The sequence below is a fragment of the Eschrichtius robustus genome, chromosome 5, assembly GCF_028021215.1.
Source record: "Eschrichtius robustus isolate mEscRob2 chromosome 5, mEscRob2.pri, whole genome shotgun sequence".
Classification (NCBI taxonomy): Eukaryota; Metazoa; Chordata; class Mammalia; order Artiodactyla; family Eschrichtiidae; genus Eschrichtius; species Eschrichtius robustus.
The window spans coordinates 15,355,076-15,366,112 of NC_090828.1; the positions used below are offsets into that span (position 1 = coordinate 15,355,076).

Below are 11,037 nucleotides of genomic sequence, written 5' to 3' on the forward strand. Positions count from 1 at the left end.
ACCAACTCAAAACGTACAACAAGATAGAACCTTTCCAGGATTTACTGCCCATTTTTATTGTTTGCGCTTCCACTGTCTCAATTATGCAGACTCAAAACATTAGAGTCATCTTTCATTCCCACGCTCTTCTTCGTCTCTAACATTGAAGGAGCTGTGAAATCTCGTCAGTTTCAACTCCTCCTTATTTCTAGCTCCTATGTCTCCATTTCACCTGCCATTGCCCCAGTCCAGGCACCTCTCACCTGTCACCGGGAATCCTGTTTTCTTTACCTCCCTCCTTTGTCTTCTTTGATTTATCTTACAGAATGGGGAAGATTCTAAATACCAGGATGACAGAGATTGGATATTTTTTACACAGCCAGTGCCTAGCACGTGCAATCCTAAATATTAAACTACTTTTTATGTAAGCACAGTTCTGCTCATGTTATCTTTTCTTCTTTTAACATTTCTCTGGTCCTCAGTATTTTCCTGATTAAAGAAATACTTTGGGGGTAAATAATGACCATGTTGATGGAAAGAGGTTGCAGAGAGGGCCTGGGATATAAGGTAAAGGATAGACACATCGGTAAAAATGTAAGTTGGGGGACAGGTTTACGAGGAAAGGTAATGAGTTTGAGTTTCGACGACAGGAATTTGAAGTGCTCATGGGACATCAGGTGAATAGAGCCACAGGCATTGATGCCCATGAGAGACGTCTAGGCGAGAACTGAATGATTGGGACTTGGAGAGAGAGAGACAGTAGAGCAGGTTGTCCGTGGCATTAACTCTGTAACCAGATTGCTGGGCTCAAATCCCAGTTCTACAGCTCACTCTGTGAACCTTGTCAATGTTCTCAATCTCTCTATGCCTCACTTTCCTCATTTTTAGAATGGGCTTAAAAATCCCTATATCTTAAATTTCCATGAGAATTAAATATCATGAGAACAATGACTGGCACTTGGTAAGCACTAGACAGGTGGTTGTTATAATGATTTACATACTAGTTGAAGATTTGAGCGTGAATGAGATCCCCCAAGGAGAAAACATGATACAAAGAAAAGAACATGACAAGAGAGACTCCTGAGGAATTCCAGCCCAAACTAGGTACTAACTACAAAATCATAACATATGATTCTGGCTCTCACAAGGTGTATAATCCTGTGGGGAAGAGTACGACTTCTGCTGTAATTGAGGCATGAGGATAGTGTGATGGGAATATAAAAAGAAGAAAATTTTGAAAAAGAAACAGAATCTCTCTATCCAAGCACCATGTCCCATTCTTTGGGAGAAGTTCTAAGTGAAAAAGGAAGATCGAGATGAGAGAGAAATCATTCCTTCCATATCAGGGCTAAGAATATAAAAATCATAATCAATGAGGTGTCTATTGGTTTCTGCGCCATGTGCAACCCCAATCTGGAGCTGAACTTTCAGGGTTTACCTGCAAGGATCATTGCCAGGAACCTAGGCACATCAGTCCTGGGAGCACTGGGGCCTGCCAGTGACCCGCTCTGGCACTGGAGCTAAGCCAAAACATGCAAAAAATAAAACCAAAAGCCAAAACCCAGTAAGCTGTGCGCAGGACAATTACATTCAACCCTGTTTGATTATTTCCCTCCTCCTATTTACAGCTTCTTCCCTTTTATTAAAGTTTCCATTAATGTCACATTGCACTGCTTTGGGGGAATGTGTTTACTTCTGCCTGCTCAGATCCATCCTTCCACAAAGGGCAGTAAGTCCCAGGAAAAAGAAGCTACTTCTCAGCAGGGGTTGTGGGACCAGTAAATAGAGGCAGTACCAGTGACTCAGTGCTGCTCAGAGAAGATCAAGGTGAGGAGCTCAAGGGAGAAGACCCTCTAGGTATTTTGTTTTCACTAAGCCATAGCAAAGGCCTCCATGGCCATACCCACCATGGGGATTAGAACCAACTGTTAGGACACCTGGGTTGTAACCCCACTTCTGCTCCTGTCTCCCCTTGTGACTTTGAACACGTCACTTAACTACTATGAGTCTTAATTTCCCCATCATTAAACATAGGGGATGGGTTAGATAATCTAGAAGTCACCTTCCAACATTCTGTCTCTTTAATATGATCATACTCTGTATTAATCTGATGGGTAAGGTTATGCTGAAACTGCAAGGAACCCCAATGTCTCAATATTTACCAAAACTTAGATTATTGCTGCTTCTTGTAAAGCCAGCTGTAAGTTTGGGCAACTCTCCAGAGCAATTGACTTCTATGTAGTTACTCACTCTTCCAGGCTGACACAGGCTTTACCTATTATTCGTACCATCTGGAACATATGGTCTCACTGATAACACGCAGGTAAAGAGGACAACTAGAGAATCATACATGGGCTTTTCCCTGACTCAACTCACATGTGACGTACATCACTTCCACTCAGTTTACGTCAAGCAGAATGAGTTTACATCCCTGCTCGATCCCTGGTGGTAGGGGAGGAGGGGCAAGAGAAGGGGTTGAGAAGTGGAAATTTCTGTGTTCTCAGAAGGGGAGAAGAACTGGATATTGATGAATGCTAGTGATGTCTACACACAGCCTCCTATCCAAGACAAAGAGATTAGTGTCCCTATAAGAAGACTTTGTATTTTTCCAGCTGCTTCCTAAGCAGTTCTGACAATGTTTGGAAGTCAGGAGGGAAGATATTACTATCTCCATTTTACTAGTCAGGAAATGTGAAACATACCCAGAAGGTTGAGCAAAATATGTAATGTCACAGAGTTGCCTAATGCCTGGGACGGGACTAGATTCTGAGTCTCTCTGCTTCCTAGTGATTTAAAGAACACCAGATTGTATATCAAAAGACCTTCATTGGAACCCTGATCATTCATTACATTGACCTGCAACTTCCTTGAGCCTAAACTTTCATATGTACATTAAGAGTATTAGAGACCTAGCTCAGAGTTTCCTTGGGACGATTAAATAAGATCATCAAGGGGAAAGCACCCATCACCGAGCAAAGCAAATATTAGGTAAACAGTATATTTTGTCCATTTAATAACACCACTGTGCCCTCAAACTGTTCAAAGATACAAGCTGTGTATTCTGACATCCAGAAGACCCTGCACACAGAAATTCTCAACTAATGTTATAAATTAACCAGAATCAGAGGTATTTTTATTGGAATTTGTCTACATGGAAACCGTGACCTCTTGGGGGATTGGGCAGGTGTTACATTTTCCCCAGCATCTAGTGAAGTACCTAGAAGAAAGTAGAAGCTTAAAGCATAGGATTGTAACAACTGGGTGAAGTATAGGCTTGGCATGTAGTAAGAGCTTATTATGCATTGTGGTTACTCGGTTTTTCCTTCCTTTTGTGTAATGGAAGGAAGTGAGAGGGGATAACAGGGAGGGAGGTTGGGAAAAGAGATGGACTGAATATTTGCATCCCCCCAACATTCATATGTTGAATCTAATCCCCAGTGTGATGGAATTTGGAGATAGGGCCTTTGAAGGTCATTAGGTCATGAAGGTGGAGCCCTCATGAATGAGATTAGTGCTCTTAGAAGAAGAGGCCAGAGAGCTAGCTTGCTCTCCTTCGGCCACGTGAGGACACAATGAGAAGTCAGCCACCTGCAGACCAGAAGAGGGTCCTCACCAGAGCGCATCCATGCTAGCGCTTCCAGAACTGTGAGGAATAAATGTCTGCTGTCTCTCAGCCACCCAGAATATGGTACTTTGTTACAGCAGCCAGAATTGACTAAGACGAGAGAGAACATGTCATTCACCATCTGGAACAGGGGGTGAAAAACCATAAGGACAGAAAAATGTATAGCTACTTATGTGAAGGATTCTTTGATCATGTTTCTTAGCCAAAAAAAAAAAAAAAAAAAAAAAAATTCAACGTAAGAAAATAAATTCCTAGAGTTGGGAGAACAAAATCTTGCCCCATATTGAATGGGGCACGGGAAGTGCAAGGAGAATGATGGGTGATGGGGCTGTGCAGGGTGGTATGTGTGTGTGTGTGTGTGTGTGTGTGTGTGTGTGTGTGTGTGTGTCTGTTCTCCCTGCGTCCCCTCCTCCGTGCCATGAATGGAGGCTGCTGCGGGCTCAAAGCTTGCTGTCTGAGTCAAGGACCAAATCCCAGCTTCAGAAAGTCACCGTAATGATTCAGTGCCGTGGGGCCTTCACGTGGGCTCCTTCAAACAAATGACCTTGGCTGGCTATCTCCATGGTAACAGCTCACATCCCAAACTGTTCCTTCTTATGTGGGAGGAAGTATTTCAGAAATGGGGAAAGGCAGAATTGAACAGTGGTTTTTCTCTCTTATGACCCTTCTCCTTTGGCAAATTGTGTCCTTTCCCTGAACACCGCTGTCTCCTGAGGAAACCGTGCACAGAAGAGGAGGTTTGCAGATGTATGCCCAGGATACATTTTGAAAAGGAGAAGCCTGGAGCTGCTTTTCCATTAGTTCCTTTTAAGTTTCATGCTGTGTTCAGTATTGCTCAGGATGCTTCGCCATGCTTTTCATTAGCAGCTCCCCGAAGAGGAAGGCCTGCATGTCCTGATGTTGAAAGACAGAATCTGCATGTCACAGAGGATGGGTACCTTCCCCAGAGCTACAGAGCAACATGGCAGCCTCTACTGAAGCCCCACTTCCGCCCTGCCTTCCTGTGGTCCAGCCCCTGCCTGCGCCACCATCCTGGTCAATCAGCTGACATGGGTCCCTCCAGCCCTGGATTCCACCTCCTGTCCCATGACCCATGATACTCCCTGTGATTTCCTCCAACAGGGTGCCTGGATTCTGGGTGAAATGATTAAGCAAATGTATGCTCTCAAACTAGAGAATCCATTGCGTTGTAAGCTCCATGTTCTGTCTGTTCCACTATGTCTAGGATCAGAGCGGCATTTTATAGGATGATAAACGACCCTTCTTCAGCTGAGCCCTGAGAGTGCGTGCCTGACCACAAAACCCTCCAGTTGCAGCTCTCAAATGTACCATGGGGTCTACTTTCCAACCAGAATCACAGGCCAAGAGCACTCACTCCTTGGCCCAGCTTCAGCCTTTCCTGGTAGTTTTGATCCCATGATTCTGCCCATGAAAGAAATCTTTTTCTCTGCAGCATCCCTGCCTGGCTTTGACGTACAAAGGTGTAATTAGAACAGCATGCAGCAAGCAGGACAATCCATTTACCTCATCCCTAACATTTAAGTGCTTTAAAATATGGTTCTAATATCCTAGGTGCACGGGGCCAAATTCCCTTCTCAGTTTCTCACATGCATGAGTAAATCCACACAGACTAAACCCCTTGGGCCTTAGGTTCTGCTTAGAAGTTTTTTTGTTTTTTTTGTTTTTTGCTTTTTTTAAGAAAACAAATATTCCGTTAAAACGACATAGTGTACTCTGCATATTTTTAGGACAATTAGAGTTTAGAATTCCCTCTTCTTCCGCCCATGGTAAAAAGTTTTTTCCTTAACTATTTCCTCCCCAAGAATGGCATTAAGCTGGGATCAATTGAAGAGCTTCCTTGTCTTTTAAAATAATCTTCTCATCTTACGTTGTTAAAGTACCAACTGGTGGATTGAGATGCTTGATATGCTTTGGGAAGCATCCAGGCTCCCCTGTACCTTTGCCAGATAAATCCTTTAGGGAGACAGTTATTTGTGAACCTAAGGGAAACATTTACTTCAAACAGAAAAACCAAACACACAGGAAACGGAGAAACATAAACGTCAGGCCACTCTCTACCATCTGCTTAATTCAGAATGGGTCACCGGTTTGGGTCACCGGTTTGGGTAATTTTTCTTTAGCGTTTCTAACTGCGCAAATAAAATCTTAAAGGAGACAGGCTGGCTGTGCTCAGAGCTATAGCAAGACCAGGGGGAGGGACCTAGGCAGTCAGTCTTCACGCGGAGGTGACTGTGAGAGGAGGGAGGGCCAACCCTAACTCACGGCCTGTGTGCTTAGGTATGTTCGTAAGCTTGTGTATACACAAAAATCTCCCTCCCCATTATGTATACGTGTATACGAATGTATATACAACATCTATATACAGCAGTTCCCTGCACATTAGTCTGTGCCGCTGTGGCCACGTGTGGATAATATTTTTTCCAGGCAACATGTAAATCAAAGGTTTTCTTGCAACCAAATTTGGAGGAACATCACAACAGTTGCCATGTCACTGCGTGTTCACCCCATGGCCACCAAATTTAAAAACAGAAGTGGATGCAAGACCTATGTACAGCTTATTTTTTATTCATTGCAAAGCATATCAAAGGAAGGAAAAACCTGGCCCTGCTCACTTTATGATTTAGGCAGAAATAAGATACGCCTTCATGGGAGTCTGACTTGGAAGATGACCCAGATTCAGAGATGGCTTGGAAAAATGCGTCTGGGGTGTCTTAGAAATTAGGAGTTATACCGACGGATCAAAGAAAACTCATAACTTCCTAGGGAAAATGTGTTTATTTAAATTAAAAAATATTGTGAAAATTACAAACTGTTAAATACAGAAGACAATTTTATACAACTTAATAGAATAAGAAGGAAGTATATACATCACTTTTTAATAGGCGCAGATAGACTTGCACCAAACTTCAGAATTAAGCAATGGAAAATGTGACAACGCACATGTCCATCGCAGTAAAGTTTCAGAATTCAAGTGATTCCAGGCAAGGGGCCAAACTTAACTTGGCTTCTTTCACCTTAAACAGCCCCCTTTGGAGTAAATCCACACTCTGAATTTTAAAGTGAACGGAGGGCCCTTTTTCCCCCAAACATAGATTTCCTCTAGCACTGTGTTAAGGCGAACTGATAAACCAGCTCCTACACTGTTAACCCTTCCATGGGAACAGTAGTTATTGCTGTCTCCAATCCGGGGAGAGCGTATTTAAAAAAAAAAAAAAAAAACTTTTTGTTTTTACTGGAATTAAATTTGACCTTTTGGTGTGTTTCTCTTCTGCCTTGTCTTCAAGGGCCTAAAGAGTCTGCTGCAAAGCGACTGACCACAGGAATACAGGGCAACATTACCAAGCATTCCTGAGCATTTTCTCTTAGATGTCTCATTCCCTTAACTGGAGCGTTAATAGTCCGCTACCCAGACAGCCCTGCAGAGTAAAATGTGGTATCTGCCTCTCTGATTCACTGCTGGGAAAGTGACAGCAGGGATTGGTTAGTGATTCACCCTGGATTTCCCAGCTACATGTGTTCTCAGTCTCCAACTGCCCCTTTAAGTAAGCAGATCCTTTTTCAGACGAACTGGCCAAGGGGGAAATATTTTGTCCAAACTTCCTCACACCAGGCCATGTAGGATTTATCACAGAGTCTTAAAATCTAAAGACATCCTCCCAGCCCTCTGGGGATCTAGATCACCAGGAGTCTCAGGAAGGCAGTAAGCCGCTTGATGACATGCCCAGGACCACACAGCAAACCAGATTCGGGGCTTGGGATTAAGAAACAGAGAACCTGGACCCCAGCTCTGCACAATCTCACCGGAGTATGCCCTTCTAAGTCTCAGCTATGTGACGAAATGCCATGTTGTGGAGGCCCACATTATATCCTCTCCCAGCTCAGAAAACTGGGCTGGGAAAAAAAGTAGCAGCGGAGCTAACGGTTTGGGTTTGTTCAACCTCACCATCACCCCTTCTGGAAAGATTGGGAAGCTTCCTTGCATGGCCATTCGGAGTGCAGGTTAGATTCTGGGGAAGCCCTTCCAAGCAAAAAAAATGTCATGTCAGCATGTGATGCTGGATGGTCCCAGATCAGAGTTCAAAGTCACAGGTTAGACAAAGGGTCAAAATAGCAGATTAGTCTTATAATCCCAGCCAACATTAACAGGTTTAAAAATTGCCTATTTTTTCCTTACAGAATGCAAATGGACCAGATTCAGATCTCCAGCTTCCTCCCATCAAAAGTCCTCTGTCAAATATCCCCCCTCTAACCCAAAAGACCTCTAAGAGAAGCTCTGAAACCCGAGGGGGAACTAAAACCACAGGTTCACATTAGAGGTACTTACAGCCAATCAGATGTAGAAGAACAAAGCTCTAGGCAAATTGTCAAATCGAAACTAGTCCCTCAGGATGCCCTAAGCATTTGGCAGCCCTGGGAGTGGGCAGATGCTGCAGGTGTTACCCAGGGCATCCCGTGAGGAAACAACCGCAAGCACATCGACCTGCCCAATTCTGCACAGGTACCCCGACCCCCAGATCCCAAGGAAAGGTACACACTGCACATCTTCAGGGCTTTTTCGGTGGCGCGTCGTGGACTGCGGGCTGCTGCTGTCTCCGCCTGAGCCTTGTCCCCCATTCCCCCCCCCCCATTCAGGGGCTTGCCGAGGGTCTCCTGAAAGTGGCAGTTGCCCTGCAAAGGTGAAACCAGACACGAAAAGTGCCCTCCCTCGCTCTAAGGGTGCTGGCTGATGAGGCCGCCTCCAGAGGTCCTAGGGGTGCTAGGAATTCTGGTGGATGTTCTCCGAGGAGCCTTCGCTGCTTTCGTTGAGGGGCGTCTCCGAAGTCTCCTCCAGCTCGTCGTCCGCCCCCTCCTCCTGGATGGTGAGGTGCACGTCGGGCGAGGACGACTCGGAGCTCACGCTGTCTCCTTCCACGGAGCAGAGCGTGCAGGACAGCGCGGGCGCCACGCTCTCCTGCAGCGCGTTCAGCGTCATGGGCACCTGCACCGCCTTCAGGCCGGACGCGGTGGGCAGCGGCTTCATGGCCTGCCCCCAGAGCCTCTCTTCGTCTTTGTACAGCAGCAGGAGGCTGGATTTCTTCTCCCGCCTCTTGGATTTCACGTAGCCCAGCATGATTCCAATCAAGAAAATGCCGTAGAAGGACATGACCACCAGAACGTAGAAGTATTCGTTGCCGTTGCCGCTGCCACTGCCCGGCACACGGGACTCGAGGGGGCCGCTGGGGGCTACGGTGCTGGCATGCGTGCTGTTCAGAGGTTCCATCTTCAGCATTGAAGCTCTGCTCACACAGCCAGGGTCTGGGGAGAAGCGTGCAGGTTAGAACTCTCCCACGGGGCGGCCACAGTACCGGGAAGAGGGCGAGCACGAGATCTGTGGAACGGCAATATCAAAAAAGCGTAAAGCTGCGTGGAGAAATAGCGGTAAGAGGTCCCACCAAACAGTTAACAGGGGTCAGCTGTGAGGCGCTGGGGTGCATGGGGACACGGGGAGGTGGGAGGGAACGAGAGGAAGACTTTTATTTTTCGTGTATACATGTCCATCATATTTTTATTTCATAAAGTGAGCATGTAAAATGCTTTGCTTTTATCATTTTAAAAGCAAAAAAAAAAAAAAAAATCAGTGTAAGACAAGGGTGCATAGAGAAAAGAAATAACGTCTTAATCACGAGGAAACTTTTTGAACTGATTGCGCAGAAAAAAAAAAGTTTACATTTTGCTTTCAAACATAAACCTATTTTTAATTCAAGACAAACTTTCCTTAGGGAAAAAAGAAAGGAAAAGAAAACTGCATCTACAAATTGCTAGAAATATCCTTTCATTATGTTTCCGAAGCAAAGCGGCGTTGCTAACTTACCAAGGGCTGGCAAATTTGTCCCAAGTCCTGAATTCCTAGATCGTCAAGTCCAAGAGACTTCTTGCTCCGTGTGCGGCTCGGCGCTCTGACAGTTCCGCTGCCGCCCTTGGGATATACAGTCAAGAAATACATCGTCACGTGTTCAGGGAGGAAAATTTACAACAGAGGTTGGTCGTGGCAGAGTGAACAGTGAACTCACAGCACGGCAGTTCAACTCACTGAACTCTGCAGCTGTGAACAGAAAAAGACTGGGAAGCAGAAACAGCTTCCCACCCCGCCAGCACCCAGCCAAAGTTTTCAGGTGGCCATGAAAAAGGAGAAAAGAATGTGCCCAGAGGGAACTGTTCCCCCAAAGTCCACTCTCATTGAAAATTAGTTCACGCTTCATCTCCCTCTTGGGGAATAACCATGACGTCTCTCAAGGTTTTCAGAGACAGACAAATACCATAATCTAGATAAAAGATAGTTGCAGGCAAGCGCAGGATTTACTGTCAAGGAACCAGGGCTTAAGTTTCAGCTCTTCCACTGACTATGCAAATGTAATAAATCCTCACTGAGCCTTTCCGCACCTCAGGATCCTGATCTGTGAAACTGTTGGACGTAGGGGGCTTCAATACGTAGAATTATATGAACCGTGTGAGCTTTTGAGTCCCTGTCAGCTTAATCATTCTAAGATTTAAGGCTGGTGAGTGTGGGTGAGCCCTTTAAAAACACAGAGAGATTCTACCTGTCTTCTGCATCATAATCTCGTAACGCTCATAAATCTATTTTTTTTAACAATAATAGATATATATCTTCCAGATGCTTTTCAATAGTCTGTGTGAAGTGGAAACAGGTTACAGCGCAAGATACTTAACTGTAGGCAAATTTTTCTCCAGTTCTATGACGCATAACTGCCCCCCGCCCCCGGGGGCATCACACAGAGACCACTCACACATCTCTTTGCTGTCAGGGGAGGAGCAGGTCAGGGGAGGGGCAGGGATTCTTCTGGTGAGCAACTGAGCACAGTTTAAGCTTTGAAAACCTAGCAGACCCTGTGTTAAATGGTCACGGAGATCAAAATTGGCGAAGGGATTGAAGACTTTGGTGTCAGTCCGTCTGCTCCCCGGGATGCTTATTCTGAGAAGCTTTCATCCTAAACTGAAGTAAAGCAGGAAGAATGCTCTGCCCCCAGTTGCCGGTGGCCTGTGAATTGCAGCCAGACTCTCTTGGGGAATCTACTCTAGAGAAGGCATCTCTTGTGGTCCTGCTGTTGTTAAATTGCAGCTGAAGGGAAACATGGTACCATCCCTCTGCCCCATCAGGCACATATATAGCCCAAGCATGGGGACTTTCACTGCTGCTACATGAACCCACTGGGGTAGTGCCTGGCTCTAATTCTATCTGGACACCTGTGGAAAGAGCAGGAAGAGGAGTGCAGGTTGCTGTTTTCCCCACTGGTCTATCCACCTTATGGTTTGGGCGGTGCTTGCCCATAAGTCCCCAGCTAGCTATCAGGTATCGAGAGCTGACCATTCCAACTCCGAGATCATCCATACACTGGAACTTTGCTCACACCAGT

General features: G+C 45.5%; 1 protein-coding gene across 1 annotated transcript; it reads right to left on the reverse strand.

Annotated features, from left to right (window-relative positions):
- Window positions 1-6,484: 6,484 nt before the first annotated feature.
- On the reverse strand, window positions 6,485-9,553 carry KCNE4 (potassium voltage-gated channel subfamily E regulatory subunit 4). Its single transcript, XM_068543761.1, has 2 exons — window positions 9,477-9,553; window positions 6,485-8,920 (listed from the first exon to the last, which is right to left on the reverse strand). The coding sequence occupies exon 2, from the start codon at window positions 8,892-8,894 to the stop codon at window positions 8,382-8,384; it is 513 nt and encodes a 170-aa protein (XP_068399862.1). The 5' UTR covers window positions 8,895-8,920; window positions 9,477-9,553; the 3' UTR covers window positions 6,485-8,381.
- Between the last annotated feature and the right edge of the window lie 1,484 nt (window positions 9,554-11,037).

Bases quoted from the DNA above. Each gene is read 5' to 3' on its own strand.
- KCNE4 (XM_068543761.1), bottom strand. From the start codon at position 8,894: ATGCTGAAGATGGAACCTCTGAACAGCACGCATGCCAGCACCGTAGCC.